General features: G+C 35.4%; 1 protein-coding gene across 5 annotated transcripts in view; it reads right to left on the bottom strand.

Moving 5' to 3' along the window:
* asap1a (ArfGAP with SH3 domain, ankyrin repeat and PH domain 1a) overlaps positions 1–22808 on the bottom strand; it is a 63718-nt gene that overhangs the window by 16113 nt on the left and 24797 nt on the right. For all 5 annotated transcript variants that reach the window (XM_051866568.1, XM_051866553.1, XM_051866546.1 and 2 more), the window contains 11 exons: positions 18995–19140; positions 17123–17197; positions 11682–11731; positions 11341–11470; positions 10312–10397; positions 8918–8993; positions 8464–8550; positions 6600–6700; positions 5444–5513; positions 724–811; positions 477–525 (listed from right to left, as the gene is read on the bottom strand). In XM_051866568.1, coding sequence (XP_051722528.1) covers positions 477–525; positions 724–811; positions 5444–5513; positions 6600–6700; positions 8464–8550; positions 8918–8993; positions 10312–10397; positions 11341–11470; positions 11682–11731; positions 17123–17197; positions 18995–19140 — 958 coding nt within the window. The remainder of the gene's footprint in view (positions 1–476; positions 526–723; positions 812–5443; positions 5514–6599; positions 6701–8463; positions 8551–8917; positions 8994–10311; positions 10398–11340; positions 11471–11681; positions 11732–17122; positions 17198–18994; positions 19141–22808) is intronic.

Genomic DNA, 22808 nt, shown 5'->3' with positions numbered 1-22808 from the left:
ATTATTACAATTTAATATAACTGATTTCTATTTTAATATATTTTAAAATGTATTTTATTCCTGTGATGCAAAGCTGAATTTTCAGCATCATTACTCCAGTCTTCAGTGTCACATGATCCTTCAGAAATCATTCTAATATGCTGATTTGCTGCTCAAGAAACATTTCTTATCGATATTAAAAACAGTTGTGCGGCTGAACGTTTTTTGTGAAAACTGTGATGCATTTTTTAGGATTCTTTAATGAATAGTAATATTAATTTATTTATTTATTATAAATATCTTTACTGTCACTTTTGATCAATTTAATGAATCCTGGAATGGTAGTGTATATTTTCTGTCTTATATTTTGCGTTACATGTAGCCCAGCACAACCACACATTCCTCTCATTAACACTGAAACACACACATCTTCTCACTCATGAGCACTGAGAAATAACAGATGGTATCAACTCTCGAACTAACACATTCACACTTACATCACAAACTCCTGTTCATCCTCTGCCTGGAAATGATATGTTCGATTATCTGCAGAGGGAAAGAGGGAGAGAGATTATTAGGGGAAAGAACTGCATTATGTTAACTGCTCTTCAGTCTCTGAACACTGCACTTAGTGCTCTCTGCCTGTGTAATGGAGTTAGACTTCTAGAGGCCTTGCTAGCACTTGGCACGGATGAAAGTACTCTGAAGTTTGTCAGGGGACATAGGTACTGTGTAGCCACTCACGGGAGATGAGGTCAAAGCACTTCTTATCCTCTCCGCTGGGTTTAACCTGACAGGTCAGCAGATTCAGTCTCACCGGCTGCCTGTTGGACTGGACAGAGATAATTACAGTGAGTTTTGGAATATGTCAAAATATGTCACCAAGGTAAAGGCAATTACCTGGCTATCATAGATGAGACCTTGTGAAAATCAGTGACTTGGAAAATCATCATATGACATTGACTTCCAGTTGTATATGAAACTGTAGCTTTCACTAAGTTAATGATATATTATTTTATTATTATATTATATTATTTTAGCTATTTTAGTTTAAATATTGTTTATTTATATTTTATTTATTTAAAACATTTATGGAAAAACAAATAGTGAAAATTGGTAGGGCAGGGGAAAAAAAAAAAAAAAAAAAATATATATATATATATATATATATATATATATAAAACGTAATATGTGACAAGTCATAATACATATCTTTAAGAAATATTCATATTCACAATGTGTTTTTGTATATGTTACTGTCTAACTAAAATCCCATTGAGAACGTTTTGCTGAGAAAATAAAAAACAGAAAATGTACAAAAAGGCTCTTGGGACAAAAGCTTTTGTGGAAGTAATGTGATAAAACAGATGGCTACAGCTCCATATTGGTAAGAATAACAGCCTTGATGAAACACATGACTGCCAACAGTTTTTGCAAGACATCTGGGCAGTACTGTAGAAATCATACTTCAGATACATGTGAAAATATTGTTCAGTGTTTATAAGAAATAAAATGTAATTGCAAATGAAGTATCCAACACAGGATCACTGGGTTCAGGCTTAAGACAAATGTTTATACACCAATGTACCACAATATTAATGTTCAATATTTTCAGTAAACATTCCTGTGTAATATTCATGTAGGTTACACTTTATTTCAATGGTCCACTTCAGACATCCTACTAACTATAATTACCTTGCAACTACATGTCAACTAACTCTCATTAGAGTATTACTAAACTGTAGTAGACTGTTAGGTTAGGGTTTGGTGTTTAGGATTCAGGATAGTAGAATATGTTGACGTAGTTGCAAAGTTACGTATAGTAACGTCTAAAGTGGATCATCGAAATAAAGTGTTACCTTAAACCCAGCTATAAATTTTTTGGTTGCAGAACATTCTCATAACGTTTTTGGTTCCCAGAATGTTCTTTTTTATTTTTTGTTTTTGGTTAGCCAGGAAAGTTTTCTTAACGTTCCCAGAACGTTATTTTTTGGTTTGTATAACGTTATACTAACATTCTCATGACGTTATTATAATGTTTCCTGAACGTTAGTTTTTGGTTTGTATAATGTTATTCTAACGTTAATCTATCGTACTCGTAACGTTAACATAACGTTTCCAGAACGTTAGTTTTTGGTTTGTATAACGTTATTCTAACATTAATCTATCATTCTCATAACCTTAATATAACGTTCCCAGAACGTTAGTTTTTGGTTTGTATAATGTTATTTTAACGTTCTCATGACATTATTATAATAATTCCAGAACGTTAGTTTTTGGTTTGTATAACGTTATTCTAACGTTAATCTATCGTTCTCATAACGTTCCCAGAACGTTAGTTTTTGGTTTGTATAACGTTATTCTAACATTAATCTATCATTCTCATAACGTTAATATTACGTTCCCAGAACGTTATTTTTTGGTTTGTATAACGTTATACTAACGTTCTCATGACGTTATTATGATGTTTCCTGAACATTAGTTTTTTGGTTTGTATAATGTTATTCTAACGTTAATCTATCATACTCGTAACGTTAATATAACGTTCCCAGAACGTTAGTTTTTGGTTTGTATAACGTTATTCTAACGTTCTCATGACGTTATTATAACGTTTTCAGAACGTTAGTTTTTGGTTTGTATAACGTTATTCTAATGTTCTCATGACGTTATTGTAACGTTTCCAGAACGTTAGTTTTTGGTTTGTATAACGTTATTCTAACGTTAATCTATCATTCTCATAACGTTAATATAACGTTCCCAGAACGTTAGTTTTTGGTTTGTATAACGTTATTCTAACGTTAATCTATCGTTCTCATAACGTTCCCAGAATGTTAGTTTTTGGTTTGTATAACATTATTCTAACATTAATCTATCATTCTCATAACGTTAATATTACGTTCCCAGAACGTTATTTTTTGGTTTGTATAACGTTATACTAACGTTCTCATGACGTTATTATAATGTTTCCTGAACATTAGTTTTTGGTTTGTATAATGTTATTCTAACGTTAATCTATCATTCTCATAACGTTAATATTACGTTCCCAGAACGTTATTTTTTGGTTTGTATAACGTTATACTAACGTTCTCATGACGTTATTATGATGTTTCCTGAACATTAGTTTTTTGGTTTGTATAATGTTATTCTAACGTTAATCTATCATACTCGTAACGTTAATATAACGTTCCCAGAACGTTAGTTTTTGGTTTGTATAACGTTATTCTAACGTTCTCATGACGTTATTATAACGTTTTCAGAACGTTAGTTTTTGGTTTGTGTAACGTTATTCTAATGTTCTCATGACGTTAATATAACGTTTACAGAAAGTTCGTTTTTGGTTTGTATAACATTATTTTAACATTAATCTATCGTTCTCATAATGTTAATATAACGTTCCCAGAACGTTAGCTTTTGGTTCCCAGAAGGTTATTTTCTTAAGGTTTGTTTTTGGTTAGCCAGGAAAGTTTTCTTAACGGAAATAGATTGTTAGATTTTGGTTTGTATAATGTTATTCTAACGTTATTTTAACGTTCCCATAACGTTACTATAACGTTCCCCTAACCTCTTTACTCCAATATCATTACCCTGCTGTACATCAGTAATCATCCAGCACACCCGTGACCCAGTATAGTATAAGCGACATGGAAAGTGGATCTGTATGGACACCTATAATCAGTATTATAAAAACAATATCTTGTTTTTATCTATTGTTTAATTAATAAAAATGATCTGAACACATCAACCTTGATATGTAAGATGAATAAAAAATTAAATAAACAATTATTTGACTTAAAGTAGGATACAAGTAGGCTACATTCATTTCTTACCACTGAAGTGTACAGTTTGTACAGAGAGACATTCTTCTTTTGGTTCATAAACAAAAATTTCTCGATAAACATCATGTTCTCTTCGGTTAAGCCCTGGATATATTTTTTACACAGTTCGACACATGCACAGCTTTGAGCAATCTCTCGCCACAAGTTACAACCCATGTAAACCCATCTTTCTTTCATGCTAGAGTTGTACAAATGACGGTATTTTCTAACCTCTTCACACAATCTCTGGTCTATGTAGGCCTTCATTGTTGCTGTACCTTGCATGTGTTTAGATCTGTTATGCAGTTTTTCTTTGACTACCTTGTGAATCGACGCCCCCAGGGCACGGTTGCCAGCTTGTGGATAATTACTGCAAAAAAAATTAATGCACATGTGCGTACAAGTAAATTCACGTCACACGCACTGTACGCTGACCCTCGCGTACTCGTAAAAAGTGAACTATACCTTGGACTTTAGGCATGTCAAATCCCTCCAAAATCATATTTACTCTCATAACTATATTAACTTTAACTATATTAATTTTAAGTAATCATTCAAAATAGAGGATAAACGAACGAGTCAGTCAGCCAGTAAAACTTTTTAGGTTATTTTAAAAATGACCTGCAACGTTCTGGGAACGTTTTTTTCTGGTTGCAAAATAATAAACTAAAAATAATCATTACTAACCAAAACTAAAGTTAGGGGAACATTATGTGTTTGCTGGGAAGTAACAACTATGATGAACATTGTTCTGGTTCTGAATAATAAATAAATAAAAAATAAACGTTCATTTTGTTAAACCCAAGGTGAATAAATACAAAAATACCAGCACTGATGAAACACAGACGTGATGGCAGAAAATGCACCACATTAAAACACTATCAGACAGGAATATGAGCACATTGCCACAGAGAGCAAAATGCATTCGCTCCACACAGTGTCACACAGCATCCTTACAGCAGATTACACCAGAAAAACTCATCGACCACCTGGGGCCCGGAGCATGCTGGGTCTCGTTCATGCTAATATCATTAGTGTATGAGTCAGATCGCACCGGGTGCATGTTTCTATGGTAACTGGGCAGCACTATCCCCCATGTTCACCTTTACACGGTGAGAGATAGTTTTGACTGAGTGCTAAAGTGAGGGGAAAAAAAAGCCTTAAAGGGTTAGTTCACCCAAAAATGATGAGTTGCCGCTCTGACGTAGAATCTGGAAGCGCTGAACGTAAACAACGCATGAGAATGACACAGAAGAGAAGATATTGTTGAATAAAGCCGTTATTTTTGAGCACAAAAAGTATTCTCGTCGCTTCATAAAATTAAGGTTGAACCACTGTAGTCACATGGACTATTTTAACAATGTCTTTACTACCTTTCTAGACCTTGGGGCCTCTAGATTTTTGGGTGAACTAACCCTTTAAGATTTTTAAATTTGCGGCAGCTGTGTTGCTTCACTGTTTATACACAACAGTTTGAAAGCTACAGCTATACTTAAAAAAAAATCAAACTTAAAAATATTACATTTGATAGGTAAGTAGTAATAAAATGAGACTAAACATCCTTTTAAAGCAAATATCAGCATATTCTGTAAGCTATTCAACAAAATGAGTATATCTCGCAGTATCACTCTGGTTAGTGAAGTACTTACTGTGGCATGGGAGATGGTGAGGATGCCATTTTTCACTGAGCACTTCCTTCTCTGCCACACCTTACGGATCCTGTGAGAGAAAATCATTACACCTGCCCTCAGAATGTCTTGATAATTGGAACAAAAGAATAAAAAGTTTGAATTATTTCATTTAAGAAGAATAAAAATTCAGTTTTGTCACATTCTTTCAAAGTCAGAAGGTAGTTAATGGCACCTTCCATTAAAAAAGGTACTAAATAAGGTTTGCAATTAGTGCAGCCCTGTTCACAATGTGTCATTTTTTTGTTTTAAAAATTGAACAAAATTCATAAAAATAAAAAAAAGGGTTGAAAATGATGTTTGTTTTGAACCAAGTGTTGGTTTATAGTTATTGATAAACTTATATTTCCCATAAACTACAGAAAATATATTATTTGATATATTTTTCATACAATAAATTTGTATAACAGGTTTGAATGGTTCAACACAGCACTACAGTTTATGTTAAAATTGTAAAAGATTATTTAAAAAATGTATACACTATCACTAAAAATTTGAGGTTAGTCGGACTTAAAGTTTTTGAAAGAAGTCTCTTAAGCTTACTAAGGCTCATTTACACACACACACACACACACACAAAAAATAATAATAAAAAAACAAAAACAGTAATATTGTGAAATATTATTAGAATTTAAAACTACTGTTTTCTATTTTAATATATTTTAAAGTGTAATTTATTCCTGTGATGGCAAAACTGAATTTTCAGCATCATTACTCCAGTCTTCAGTGTCACATGATCCTTCAGAAATCATTCTAACATGCTGATTTGGTTATCAAGAATTAGCATTATTATCAGTGTTGAAAGCCATTTATTTAGTAACATTATAAATGTCTGTCACTTTTGCTTAATTTACTGCATCTTTGCTGAATATATTTCTGAAAAAATAAATAAAAGATCTGAGTCCAAACGTTTGGTATTGTATATGTTAGATAAACTGCTGTTTATACTGTATGTATTTGAGTGACTTGACACAAGAGCTGGAGGAAGCAGTGATCATAAAGCAATGCTGTGTTGAATCAATCAATTACAGTGTAGCCAATTGCATTAGACACAATTAAGAGACAATTAAGTCACACTACTCATCTGACTACATTTCACATCAGTGTGTGAGCTCACCCATCACTCTTCTTGAAGAGATAGCCCTTCTTCTCACAGCCAAACTCCTTATTGCCCTGCAGCTGGTGCATACTGTAACCGCTCTGCTTGCTCTGAGAATCCTGCACATCATGACAAAAACAGTCAAAATCTATTGAATAAACAGTACTGAGCAAATTAACCATGCAAATAAAACTTTATCATAAAGCGGAAAAAGAGTGTGATCAAAAGTCTGAGACTACACTGAAAATCTGGGATTTATATTTTTCATTAAACCTGAAAAGAAACAAAAAGTTTTAGGAACATTTTGATGTAAAATTAGTATTTTATTCTAGCACCAAATGTAACCACAATATGATAATAAAATGAGTAATTCTATTGTATTAAATTAGAAAAAAGCATTTTCAGTAGTGCTCTTAGACATTTCCACACACAGTGAATAAATAATAAAATCAGATAGTGAAAAAGCAGTCTGGCAACATTAAATGTTACTTTTATGAACTTACTCTCCTAGACTTCAGTTGGAAGGCAGAGAAAGAGAAAGAGGAGGAAAGGAGTCAGAAATGCAGATGTCAGATTATTATTATTGCAGTGTGCGCTGAATAAAAATCAGAGCAAACCTAGTGTTACAATATTCACAGCAGTGTCTGAGGATAATACAACGCAGGGCATTGTTATTCAACCGAGACCAGAAACGTCCGGTTCAAATGGACATCAACTCCAAACAAAACACATAAAAGATCAAACGCTGGGCTCTACAAAAGAGCTTGTGTTGTCACTGTCTGACCCTCACGTCCATGTTTCCTCTCTCTCATGAGAACATGTACGCTCGCACACAAACACTGAAAACCTACTTCACAGTCTCTCAGAGGCGGTAAATGTCAGGTCAAACGGGACATGAAAAGCATATTCACATCTGGACTCATTCATATCTTTAAAGGTGGACTCAGTATTATTTCAAATACACTGTTTGGAAGTTAGTCGGGCCGATACCAACAACAAACGTCTAACCAATCAGCATTGGGGGCGCATGACGGTCGAGGAGAGAGAACGAGCAAGAGGGAGATTTGAAAATAAGAAAAGAAAAAAAAAACTGCAGAACGAGAGATGGGACACAATACAAAAGAGCTCAAAAGAATATCACTGCAATGAAGGTTTATGACTGGGCAAGCGCTTTAGGACCCGCGTTTATATTAGAAAAGCTTTCCAGCGCTGGAGAGAGCTAAGTGGGAAGGCCTGAAAACAGACACAGAGGCTGCTTTGATTCCTTCTCATGTGAGTACACTGGGTTTTGATTGTCTGGAGCTGCTGTTCTGTTGGCGATTAACAACAAACTCTTGTTTGTATTTACTCTTGTGTACTGTACGTTCATTTTTGTGCTTCCTTGTCGTTCGTTCATCATCTGCGCTTTATTTTTCGTGAAGCATTTTGTTGCGAGTCAGCTGTGATAAACAGACATCCACTCGCATTGCGTGTGTAACAGTGGCCAGATAGTGAGAGTTCTGCAGTTAAACTACTGCACACTGACGCCCGCTAGAGAATGAGGTGTTTAGCATCATTGGTAGTGCATTCACCTTGCATGCCAGCAGCGATCAGGCTGGGATTTGAGACCGCCTCGGAGTAGGGTGGTTAGTATTGGAGTGTGAGTTTTGGAGGCGGAGCAATGAAGAGAGGGGTGGGTTTGTTTGGGTTGATTTCAAATATCAACAGTGTTCAACAACAAATTTGAGAAATCGCATACAGCTCCTTTAATGCTGAATACGAATTGCATGACGTATATGGAAGGGATGGCACTATTCTGATAGATTACCATCTGTGATCAGTCAATCAAAGACAAAAGGGTCGGATTAAAGGCAGAGGACACATCCTCTGGTGATATACCTACCTCTTTCTGGTCTAGTTGTAAGGACGACTTGATGAGGTCTCTGAGAGCTGTAAGCTGTTTTTTCTCCTCATCCTGGGTCTGTTTTATCTGACAGTACAGATTTACTGTGTTACAATATGGGGCAAAATGAACAATATGAAACAAACAGGCTGCTATTTCCTCATTTCAAGATGTCTTTATAAGAGTAAACACTCTCTTGAGGAGGCACTGCTAGTGAACCTTTATAACTTTTTCAAAGGAACAGTACATTTTTAGCTTTACTTTTTCCTGTCTGAATATGAGATGATATTTCACTCTCATAGACTCACATATTAATAATGCTTATGTCTCATGATATCATATTTAATGTAAACATAATGTTCTCACAAGAAGAGCTGCATAGTTACAGAACTAACAACACAAGAGAAAACTATAAAACAGACCTAAAGAAGTACAAATGTAAAGGTTTACTAACATTATAGAGATCAGCTGCTAATTTCTCGATATACTGCTTCAACTTGTCAGCGGTTTTCAAGCCATCCTGGAAAAAACTGAGAGAAAATATAAGAAGCACAAATGAAAGGTTGTCATGCATTTGTTCAACACTGTGTACACTACTGTTTAAAAGTTTGGGGTCAGTAAGATTTTTTTTGTTTTTAAAATAAGTCATTTACGCTCACGTTAGAGCTGCACGATTCTGGATAAATAGAAACTAAACAAAATAGCATGTAATTTACGCTGACAAATATTAATTGCTGCAGACTATTTAAAATGTTTAATTAATCTGAATGAATTATTTTTAAAAACAAAAATCAGTTTGAATGAATGATTCAATGACTCATAAATACTTCACTTGTTTCATTACTGGAAGAATCAATGTTTTTTGATCAAATCTCTTGAATGAAAGATTCAATGACAAATAAATTTTTTAACAGTCACTTGTCGCCACCTGTTGACATATCGATGTAATCGATACAATCGTTATTTGAAGTTCCATGTTACTTTTAAAGGGGGATTTACTCTATTTTGAAACTTTATTTACTTTATTTACTTCTATTCTTCTGTAGACATCAGTATTTATATCCAAACTATAAACTTTTACCCCAGTTCCTCTATGATATGAATATTTGTAACACAGAAATAATGATACTGTATGGTTGAAAAGACTGTTTGTGGCAGCGCAGATTAATTTTAATTTAATATTAAAGATTTTTGTCAAAGGTTTAATAGACACAGGGGAATCATTGTCATTTAGGAATCGAGACTGCGATCTTTTAACGATTAATCGTGCAGCTCTGGCTCATGGCTCACTACGGTTCTATTTATCTGATCAAAAATACAGTAAAAACAGTAATATCTTGAAATATTATTACATTTTAAAATAAGTCTTTTCTATTTGAATACATTTTAAAATGTAATTTATCCCTGTAATTGAAAAGCTGAATTTCCACCCCAGGGTTCAGCGTCACATGATCCTTCAGGAATTGATTTTGGTGCTCAAGAAACAGTTCTTAATATTATCACAGTTGAAAACAGTTGTGTTGCTTAATATTTTTGTGTAACCTGGCTGTGATACATTTGTTTCAGGATTCTTTGATGAATAGAAAGTTCAAGATAACAGCATTTATTTGAAATATAATTTTTTGTAACATTATACATGTCTTTATTGTCACTTTTGATCAACTGAATGCATTCCCAGCTGAAAAAGTGTACATTTAATAATTCTGTGCAATTTCAAACTCTTTTAAGATAATATATATCCATTTTACACCCTAAATGCTGATATCTTTACTAATATATGAGACATTTCTTAGGAATTACAATAACAGACCTTACATCATTGATAAAACAGGATTCTGAGACACTCACTTGCACTGTGCATGATAATACTTGATGAGATTCTGGAGGAGATCCACTCCCTTCTTGGTCTTAATCTCGTTCACTTTAATCAGGTACTGTTGGGAAACCACAGACAATAAAGTGCATAGAGACATTGGTGTGTTTATAGGAAATTACATCTGAGATGCTGCACCCTTCTAAACACACACACACAAACACACTTGCTTTGAAGTGGTTAAAGTGTCTCAACTATAAGAATTGTGTTTAAATGCTCCACCCTAACACATCTGGTTTAAACGGAAATATGGAGGAGACCACTTCAGCCTGCATCAATTGTTATTATATACTAAATAATACAGACTTATTGGCTTGTATTATAAGTTTCTTTGTATATGGTTTTGATTATGAATTCAAATTCCAATAAAAGCAGTTTTATTTGATTAAAGTGAGCCTTGGAACTTATTTTATGAGTAAATGGTTTGTACTATGCAAATTCAATATTAAATCGTCGATATAATTATTTTTGCTCGCATCTCAAAGACGACCAAATGCTCTACCACAGACCTGATCTCCAGCATCTTGGAAAATATGTGTACAATATTTATAAAAACAGCAAAATATCATGTAAAACATGTGATCACATGTTGGTCTGATATCCTGCTATGTCTACACTGAAGCATATTCAGCACCTGAATATACAAAGCCCACTGTTGCAAAGGCTTGACTCGTGAATATTAATCAGGTTATGTGAATGGATGGTTCAGTAATGTTACCTAGCAACGTCAGAACAGCCTAATTAATATTCATGAGCTAAGACACTGCCATGCCATGATGTCTCAACCAGCCACTTCAAAACTTGCTGCTGCGTGAAAAATATGAACACATCTGAAAATCTCCTGGCCTTTCACAACCCCTCAAGTTAGAACAGACGTCATGGCAGAAGAGAACAAGGAGACAACCTAAAGTTGCTGAACAATCAAAACTACCGTCAAGTTTACTTTTCTCGGAAGAACGAGGAGGAAAGAGACAGAAAGTTTAAATCCTCACAAGCCCACACACCTCACACATCTGCAGCTGAAAGATCCTCCGCTCCTTCTCCATCTCTTCTGCGATCTCTGCGCCGGTGATCTCCGTGCGGATCATGCCGTGCTGCTTGGCATGTTCCCTCTTCTCCTTCTCAATCTTTGTGCTATGGCGAAAAAGACAAGAATCAAAAGATGACAGAGAAACAACAAGCTGAAGTTCAGCTAGAGGTTACCGCAAGTGGCTCCTTCACTATGATGATGATATATTGTTGTGTTTGAACATTGCCATAAAACTGCTGTACATCACTATATTACATTAAACAACCTTTTGTACACAATGAGCAAAGAATATAAACACACGGTAATGATACTTACAACTTGGTCTCATAGTCTTTCCAGGCCTTGTCGAAAGGCTTTTTTAAATCCTGTGTTGAGGGAAATAAAATAAATAGAGCAAGGAGCAATTAGGTTTACTGTGCAGAGTTATAGACCATTTTTTTACAGTTGTTAAACTGAACACATTATTATTATACAATATAAAGCACCAAAAAGAAATAATCTAAATTTCAAGAGATTTGATCAGAACGCTACTATAAAACTCTTGACTGCTGATGTACAGTACTGACTGATATGGACTGTGGTAAAGTAATTGCTTTATTATCAGATTTTCCCACTCTCAGGAACCTATTCTCTGAACTTAATGACGTTATTCACTTTGCTACTACCCAAATGTTCATCTGTTCAAATAATAATTGATTATGAAATGCACACGGATATTTTGATCGAGTCCTTTTGGAGTGTGTTACTTTATCTGAAGTGTATCAGTTTGCTGGGTTCTTAGCAAGGGTATGAGCATAAATTTGTTCACAGCATGAATATATTCATACTGCTGAAGCAAAATCCAGAAGCCTACAGCTTTTTATGCTTCTGAATACATTTAAGTCAGAGCACAAAAAGACGTGAAAGGTCTCTCTCTGTGCTGTTCTGCACTTCATGCTTTCATGTAGCTTTCATTCATGTTCCTATTTTTAAGAGTTCCCATCTACAAACCCGATTCCAAAAAAGTTGGGACACTGTACAAATTGTGAATAAAAAAGGAATGCAATAATTTACAAATCTCATAAACTTATATTTTATTCACAATAGAATATAGATAACATATCAAATGTTGAAAGTGAGACATTTTAAAATGTCATGCCAAATATTGGCTCATTTTGGATTTCATGAGAGCTACACATTCCAAAAAAGTTGGGACAGGTAGCAATAAGAGGCCGGAAAAGTTAAATGTACATATAAGGAACAGCTGGAGGACCAATTTGCAACTTATTAGGTCAATTGGCAACATGATTGGGTATAAAAAGAGACTCTCAGAGTGGCAGTGTCTCTCAGAAGTCAAGATGGGCAGAGAATCACCAATTCCCCCTATGCTGCGGCGAAAAATAGTGGAGCAATATCAGAAAGGAGTTTCTCAGAGAAAAATTGCAAAGAGTTTGAAGTTATCATCATCTACAGTGCATAATATCATCCAAAGATTCAGAGATTCTGGAACAATCTCTGTGCGTAAGGGTCAAGGCCAGAAAACCATACTGGATGCCCGTGATCTTCGGGCCCTTAGACGGCACTGCATCACATACAGGAATGCTACTGTAATGGAAATCACAACATGGGCTCAGGAATACTTCCAGAAAACATTGTCAGTGAACACAATCCACCGTGCCATTCGCCGTTGCCGGCTAAAACTCTATAGGTCAAAAAAGAAGCCATATCTAAACATGATCCAGAAGTGCAGGCGTTTTCTCTGGGCCAAGGCTCATTTAAAATGGACTGTGGCAAAGTGGAAAACTGTTCTGTGGTCAGACGAATCATAATTTGAAGTTCTTTTTGGAAAACTGGGACGCCATGTCATCCGGACTAAAGAGGACAAGGACAACCCAAGTTGTTATCAGCGCTCAGTTCAGAAGCCTGCATCTCTGATGGTATGGGGTTGCATGAGTGCGTGTGGCATGGGCAGCTTACACATCTGGAAAGGCACCATCAATGCTGAAAGGTATATCCAAGTTCTAGAACAACATATGCTCCCATCCAGACGTCGTCTCTTTCAGGGAAGACCTTGCATTTTCCAACATGACAATGCCAGACCACATACTGCATCAATTACAACATCATGGCTGCGTAGAAGAAGGATCCGGGTACTGAAATGGCCAGCCTGCAGTCCAGATCTTTCATCCATAGAAAACATTTGGCGCATTATAAAGAGGAAGATGCGACAAAGAAGACCTAAGACAGTTGAGCAACTAGAAGCCTGTATTAGACAAGAATGGGACAACATTTCTATTCCTAAACTTGAGAAACTTGTCTCCTCAGTCCCCAGACGTCTGCAGACTGTTATAAAAAGAAGAGGGGATGCCACACAGTGGTAAACATGGCCTTGTCCCAACTTTGAGATGTGTTGATGCCATGAAATTTAAAATCAACTTATTTTTCCCTTAAAATGATACATTTTCTCAGTTTAAACATTTGATATGTCATCTATGTTGTATTCTGAATAAAATATTGAAATTTGAAACTTCCACATCATTGCATTCCTTTTTTATTCACAATTTGTACAGTGTCCCAACTTTCTTGGAATCAGGTTTGTATTATGTGGTTTCAGAGAAGAAACAATATGGTCACACTTTAGACTAGGATCCAATTCTTAATATTAACTAACCATGAACTATGAATTTTGCCTCAATAAACTCCTAATTACTGCTTATTAATAGTTAGTAAGGTAGTTGTTAAGTTTAGATATTGGGTAAGAGTAAAGGGCACCTAATTATGTAAAATCCACTTTTACATGGTGTTTGGACATAAATGTATGTTGGCAGTTGTATCACCCTACAATGATAAAAATCCACCCACTGCTTCTTTTTAATCCCCATTAAACCAAAGCAGTCTCATTAGACATGCCGTTTTGATTCTCTGAGCAGTGTGACATCACACTGCTCAGGCCCCGCCCACGGTCGCTGACTAACAGTCCTGCATTACCATAGTTTCCGCCCTCAGCGAGTTGTACGTTGTCTGCCATTTTCTCCGCGCTCGAGCAGCTGTAGTGACAACAATGTCTCATAAGCAATCTCGGTGTTCTGTTGTTGGATGTAAGAGTGAACATAGGAGTCCTCATTTTCTCCCAGCATCTGAGCCACTGAAGAAGTTTTATTGGCACTGAATTAGTTTTATTTTTAAAGGTAATGCGCCTACATTTGTTTATGTCTGCGCAAATCATTTGTTTTGCTTTGTGAACAAGGGTCAATGCAGAGGGGCGATACAAAACACAGGTTTTGCTAAAAAAGTTGTTACTCAAGGATGGATCAGTACCAACTGTTCATGATCCAGCTTATAGTCTCTCCAGAGTGATACTGGATACAGCAGTAATGAAGGGAAGATCACGCACTTTAATACAGTTCATTCGGATACAAAATGTTTACCAGTTTATTAAGCACCCCTATCGAAAATAGATTAAGGTCCGTATATATTTGTTTACTGTTATTTGTAACGAGTGTTTTGTGTAATTCAATGGCTGTGTATGTTGATGATTATACAAGGGAGAGAGAGTTTATGGATAAGAATTTCTTGTACTGTGTTTTATTCAGCTCTTACAGTGATTTTCTGGAGTGAAAACGGACGCTTCATCTTTTGTGTGATGTACAATTAACTTCATAAAACTCAGTAAAGTTTCGGCCATCATTCGGACGGGGTCAGCTACAACTGGCTTAATTAATAACTGTAATTAAACTAAACTATACCTGTTCTATCTCCATGCAGCATATATTCTCTGGCTCTGTAGGCATCATTGTCCGACTCCGGTTCGAACTGAACAATATTACTGACAATTTCTGACATTTTCAGTGCTTGAGATTGTCTCTCGGCCCCCTCTTCTTGAAAGGGGGCCGGGAGCAGCAGCTCATTTGCAATTAAAGGGACAGACACAAAACCGGCGTGTTTTATCTCACCCCCCAAAACTGGCCATTTTAACATGGTATAAAAATTATCTGTGGGGTATTTTGAGCTAAAACTTCACATACACACTCTGTGGACATCAGAGACTTATATTACATCTTGTAAAAAGGGGCATAATAGGTGCCCTTTAAGGGCTGTAGAATATGGTCATGCATAATAAGGCATTAATATGTGCTTCATAAGTACTAATAACCAGCCAATACCCAAGTAATATACATGCTAATAAGCAACTAGTTAATAGTGAGAATTGGACCCTAAACAAAGGTGTTACCAAAAATATACATCAAATCCACATCGCAACTGAACCACTGAATGATTGCTAATACATCAATAAAACATCTGACATATGTAAGACTGTATTTTGTTTTTTTATTTATTTTTCTTTTTTATATATCAGTTATCTTCCGATATTTATAAATTTTTCAGCACTGCCCAATATTATAACATTTAGTATTTAATAATAACATCATCTAATGCTCACTTAAAGTTAATCTTTAAAAACACACTGTTAAAATATAATCTGGGGCAAATGAATATCGATTTTTCAACTGTACATTATAATGCAGTTATGCCTAAGTTTACTTTTAGCATTTAAAACAATAAGTAGCCTATAGCATTTTAATATTGGCCATTTATTAGTTATTGCATAAATTAAAACAATTATGGGCTTATTGTATTAGTCAGAATTGTATTAGCCAGAGGGGCATCACTGGTAAAAAAATAAATAAATAAATATGGCAATTATTTGGTTTAATTAATTTTGTTTCGTTTTAATTAATTTAACCTTAATTAAACAAATATAATGTTTAATTTATTACGACAACCCTAAAACGATATTCAAAACTATATTTACCAAATGTGTTTTTTTCCTAATATATATATATATATATATATATATATATATATACACACACACACACACACACACACACACAATACAACCCTGTAATGTTGATGCAAGTGAATATAAAAGCTGCCTTGTGTTTTGTCTTCATTTCTTCATGCAATTTAAGCGTCTCTGAGTGAGTCCTGGTTACACATACATGAGCATTGGTGTAGGTGCTTGTTAATGGTTTATGAAGCATCTGTTCCTGTGCAGGAAAGATTTTAGAGAGAGCTGATAATGTCCTCCAGGGACAGCACTTATACCCTTCAACTGCCTCTGCCTCTGTCAATAAGAGCTTTAGAGAACGGTTTCGTTTCCGCTGAGTAAGAGGGTGAAAGAAAGAGAGAGACAAAGTATGAGTGAGATAAGAGAGTGAGAGAGAAAGAGTGGGGGCTGGTAGGTATGTAACCTCTCTCTACTGAGCAAAAAACTGAAGCCTCATCACTTCCACTCAGAAATTCAGCTGATGCTGCAGAGGCTCTTAGCCTGGGTCATGCTAATGTGAAAACAATCAGACAGCTCTTCCAAAACAGCTCAGTGTGAGACGGCTGTACACTTAGTGTAAGTAATTTTCACAATCACTATATGTTTGCCTTCAAGCCTGAGACATCAACAAGAGGCTGACAGGAGTGGTCAGTCTGACGCCTGAGCTCTTTACTCCAGTCAACCAGTAAACACTTCAAACCGACTGAGGGCGTTAAACACTCCCACGCTGTTTACTAGCACTAACAGTGGCCATTCCTTCAGCACTGAGTTTCATAGAGGACAGTTGCGTGAAGAACCCTGTAATTTAACTCCAACGAGATTTACAGTGTGCATTTTTTGGTCCAAAGGGACTCATTTAAGACCGATATGGAGCAGTAAATCAGGGTGTTCCTGAGAGGGGGCCTTTCCAATTAGTTCAGTCCAGAGACAGGGATGTAAATCTTACCCCCTTCACTCCCTTCAGATCTCCTTTGAGCAGAGAGTCCAGGGTGAAGATGACATTGTGACTGAGACTCTGGAGCTGAGGAGAAGAGTCAGAGGAGAATCAGAACCAGTATCGTACAGCTTATGATCAAAGAACACACCACATGTACATGAATGGTAATAATCAAAATATCAGCTTTAAAGGACTGTTACTTATTAGATTAAACATGTTTTTCATTTGTGTGTTGGTTAGTTTTAAATCATCTAAATAATCAAAATAAACAACTCCCTGGTCCTCTTCGCTCAAAAATGACGTTTTGAAATTTTACCATCGGAATGGGATGACACTTGGTGACTTTTGTTGCATTAGCTATGTGAACACACACAAAAAAAATCATGGACATGATTCAGATATGTTAAAGGGTCGGGGGGAAAAAATAGTCATACTTGGCTCCTTCGCGGTGAAAAATGACAGACATAGGAAATGAATGGAAAATACGAAAAAATACAAAACTCAGAGAATCTTTTGATGGTACAAACTACAATTCAGCCATTGTGCAGAAAAAAGCGCACAGCAATGAAGGGGTGACAGCAACACTCTAAAATGTTAATAGTGCAAAATAGACACATCCACCGCCCTTCCCCTGCACAGATATGAACTAGCACGACTATAACACAGAGCAAGTTTTTGCAAATGTGTGAAATATAATCAATAATTCAGCCACAAAGCGGTAAAAAAATTAACAGCAAGGAAGAGGTTACACAAGAGTACAAAACAGACACACCCACTCAAACACACACTCATACAGAGATGGACACACACCACACTATGATACACACAAATGAACTGGTGTGGCTGTAACAATATGGTAAAATTGAGCCAAAAGATTCAAATAAGAGGTTGAAATCAGATCAGACCCAGATTTATTAAGTTGTGATAAAACATACCTGTTCATTTTTGTTACATTTTTATTTAATTTTGATGTTATGTGTAACAAAATGTCCTCCTTTGTGTTCAGGTCTGACTGTAGTAAAATTAATGCAAAAACTGACACTTCAAATCAACATTTCAAATAAAAAAAATCTAAACCTTGACAAAAAGTAGTCTTTGAGAATGTCTAAGTATAAATCCAAATCCACAACTCAATAAAAATAAGTATTTATGTCTAAAAACCACTGCAGAATTGATAAGCCACTTCATGTAGAACTCTATAGGAATCTAGTGGTTACACCATGGCATTACATAAGTTTTCCTTTTTTACTCCCACCAGATGGCGCTAATCTACCTTCAAAAAAATCGGATTTTAAATGCCTTGTCTCTATTTTAACATGGAATACTGCTTTAATTGAAAAATAATTTTAAAATATATTAGAAAAAAAAACTATTTAAAAAAAAAAAAGTTAATAAAAAATGTATAAATATTGCATAGTATCATAAAATACCCTCAAAATTTTAAATAATAATCAAAAATATTATTGAGCAAAATATATTACATTGCTTTTCCTGAAAAAAAAAAAAAAGTTACAATTCAAGGCTTCGGTCACTTTTGACCGAGAAGGAGCCAAGTGTGACCCCTAAATGAAGAGGACCAGAGGGTTAAAATGCTCTTTATAGTCCAATTCATCTCATCTTCATTTTAAGGTGTCCGTGTTAAAGTGTAATTATACCTTTAAGTAATGAGTAATAATAATAAACTACATGCACTTACTATAGGGTTAGTTAGGATTAGGCTTTGGTTTAGGGTTAGTTGCATGTAATTATGCATAATTTATAATTATTACTACAGTAATGTGTAACAAGGACACTGTAAAATAAAGTGTTACCAAAAATGAAAAATAAAATATAAACTACATGTACAAACCAAAATACATAAAACAGTATACTATGCCTCACCAGGTTCTTGAGGAGAGCGGCCAGCTCCTTGATAAGGCCAGAGAACTTGATGAAGGCTGTTCCCAGATCAGAGTTATCTCGGCTGATGAAGTTGCTGCCAAACTTGTCTAGTGCCTGCCCATAATTCTCTTCATTCTGCACATGCTCTGTAGAGAAGAACAGACCATGCATATTATGAAAGAATTAGAATATACTTTATTCAAGGGTGACAAAAAAATAAAAAAATAATAATAATTTAAAAAATAATGACTTCAATACTGTTTTGAAACACGCTCCTGAACACTCTTCTCACGGCAGACAATTTTTGCTTAATAAACCTATGACTGAATACTTGTCTGTATAATTAGCTGAAATAATAGAAAGCATTTTGAGTCCGCAAAAAATAACCTTTCAACTTCAAGAATTTATAACCCTACCTACTAATTAATATAAAAAACATACGACTAATAAAAAAATGACCCTAGAGGATGGAGTCATGCCATATAACACAAAAAAGATATATTAAATAGCATGCCATGTGGAGGAAGAAAACAATTCCTCAATTCCCTGTACATCTGTCAACTAGGACATAACGTAATGTCAAGTAAACCAGTAATAGCCCTTCCAATACACATATGTGCTAAAGCTGCACCTCACTGGGCACAGACAGAGAGTGTGGTCAAGGTCATCAGCAACCACAAGAAAATAATGCAGGTTCCCATTCACAATTTGTCCATAAAAAAAAGACACAACACAACAGTCTCTTGCATAATAAGAAACATGAAGAGAATTTCTAATATGACCATCTTTAGTGCTGTACAAGTGTAGGGTCTGCATACTAATCTTTACTTTGAAAACAGACTCATTAGGACACATTATGGACACCACCAGCATCTGGGATTGATTCATCATCTTCCCATAGCTCCACACTGGGACCCCAGCCCATGGCATGGTGACGTTATTAGGTCATTTGTCTTGTTGAGAGGAGCTAAGAGATCTGGTACCCTGAAATAGTGGACTGTTACCTTCTCTAAATGACCAGCTGGGAAGGTTTACTGCAGCTGTTATGGACTCAACAATCTGAGGGAATCAGTATTGTGCAAACAACCCATGAAAAAAAAAAAAAAAGAAAAAAAAAGATGAGCTCATTTCTAACTGTTTATGTCTGCTGTTTATGAGCATATGAATCTCTCCCAAATGCATATACTTCAACTCAAAAGACTGGACAGACATACTTATTTTATTTTACTATTTCCCACATTTTAGAATAATAGCGAAGTAATAAAAACTATGGAATAACAAAAAAGTGTTATTGTGTAACAAAAAAATGTTCCTTTTCTAAAGGGGTTTTATACTCTGTTCTGTGAAACACTTTGCAACTTTAAGCTGAATTTTATGTATATTAAGAGCTATATAAATAAATGTATTATTATTAGTAGTAGTATTAAAATTTTACATTTTTATTTGTATAGCACCTTTCATTTATTGTATGAATACATTATAAATATAAAAATTAATACTACTACTAATAATAATAATCGTAATAATATTTTATTTTACTATCTTTTGAATGATTAATAATAACAATTTTATTTGTATATACTTTGTATACTGTATTCTCAAGTTCTATACTACTACTAAAAATAAATATTTATTGTTAGTGTTAATTTGATTTGTATAGCAACTTTTAATAATTATATACATTAAATACATTATAAATATGAAATAAACACTAATACTAATACTTTTACTAACACTAATAGAAGCCATTAGATCAAAAAATGTAAGATCATGATAAATGGTCGACTAGATGCAAAAAAGACTAAAAGCAAAAAAAGACGCTGTATGTAATTTTTTGACTGTACTAAAGCATAAAAATACCATAATATGTTTGCAGATATTCAGGAAACATGCTACACATACTTGTTTCTCTGAAAAACAATGCTACAGCAGTTATTTTACTTTGAAAAGTGCGTTTCAATGTCTGTTTTTGTCTTGGTCTGTGTGATTCCGCCCACTGCCGATTTATCCAATAGTATTTTGACACCCGGGTTGCCACTTGGTGGAAAACACAGCATATTGCAGCCATGGAAGCCAGCAAACAAACCGGGTCAGAGATTGCAGATTGTACCCCACCTAAAAAGCCATGGCATCCATCTAAAAATTGCTATGAACAGGAGCATATTAAAATGCGGATAAATCAACTCATTAGCTTACAGTGTTCAAGTCTCCTCGTCATCCACTGTCAATTTGCACTCGGTCCTGTTGCGTGTACTTAATCTGGTCACTTAATCTAATCACCCGCGTGAGTTTGGAGTCTGAAGTCTCTCCAATATTTTGAATTTGGACTGCAGTACCCATTTCAACCACTAGCTGTCAACATTATATACTGCACCTTTAAAAGATGATCGGCACATGGAGTCCCAGTTATATCATGATATTAAAAAAAAATTCATGATAACTAAACTCGTGTGTCGTACTTTTAGAGTAAACACAAAAAAGATATTCCACTGATGTCAGCAGAGAAGATAAGTAGATCTTACTATGTCACATATGGATTAAAAGGTTGCAGACAGATCTAAACAAGACTGTAAGCAAAGTGACAAGAGCTGACCTTTGCAATTCAACAGAGAACAAAAGCCCCATGCCAAGTGTCAAGAGCTCAGGTATTAATCATCTGGAGCTGATTAGAGTGCTTACTATACAGTCACATCTGATTAAACAGGATCGTGACACTGAGGCCACCTGCAACACACACAGCTGAAAGTGGATAACACAGCGGGAGCCGGTTTACATCCTCTGCCTGCTGCCCACAGTAAGAGACACTTCACTTCAGGAAGACATCCTCACCCCAGCAGACTGATGTGCAACATGAGTGGCTGCTTTCAGCTGGAGCTGGTGTGACTTCATTTACAAACTAAAAAAGTGACATTTCTGCTGCCATTTACTGAATCACAATGGAGATGTCTCTGTATTGCTGAGGAGACGTGGAGGACGAGCACTCTCTGAGGAGTACTGAGGTCAGAGAGAGGTCAGCCAATCAATCTGATCAAGCACTGCAGCTCACAAGAGGAAGTCTTACATACTGTATCACATCACTTTAAAGGAGACCTATTATGCAAAATTCACTTTTATAAGGTGTTTAAACACAGATGTGTGTCCACAGTGTGTGTGTAAACAACCAGCCCATAATGGTAAAAATCCAGCCACTCATTTTTTTTTATAATCCCCATAAATTAAAAATAGTCTCTCCAAATGAGCGGTTCCAGATTTCCGCCTACTTTTACGTAAGCGTAGGAAGAAGCCCCGCCACGACTGGCGATGGAATCTGCCCTATTAGCTTAGCTCCTCCCCTGAGTGAGCTGTACACAGTCCGCCACGTTTATCTCCTTGCCAGAGCATTTAACTGCAGCATTCCAGTAAGAAATATTTTCTTATTAAAGCTACTAAAGTTATTCAGTCAAGAGCAGTGAGTGATTTTCTGTTTTTCTTTGTTGTTTGGTTCATATTAACAGCTGTATATTACACTGCTGTCATTTTAATACACAGATCTAATATACACATGTGATATCTTTCCCTGCTATTTACATTCACAGACATAACCAAATGTGTTTGTGAACTTTATGAGTTTTTGACATAAACTTGTGGGTATTTGACAGTTTAAGTGCAATTAGACATGTAAGAGAAATTAGTTTAATACACACAGGATGCCATCTGACAGGCAGCTTTCTGTGTGTGTGCTTCGGATATGTGTGCTCAGAAAACCATATATCAGAAACTTAGACTGATATGGCTTTAAAACGCATGCAAATATTTTGAGCTGAAACTTCACAGA

This window comes from Ctenopharyngodon idella, chromosome 2, assembly GCF_019924925.1.
Source record: "Ctenopharyngodon idella isolate HZGC_01 chromosome 2, HZGC01, whole genome shotgun sequence".
Taxonomy (NCBI): Eukaryota; Metazoa; Chordata; class Actinopteri; order Cypriniformes; family Xenocyprididae; genus Ctenopharyngodon; species Ctenopharyngodon idella.
Note: the sequence above shows the minus strand (reverse complement) of the source record. Positions and strands in the feature narration are given on the sequence as shown.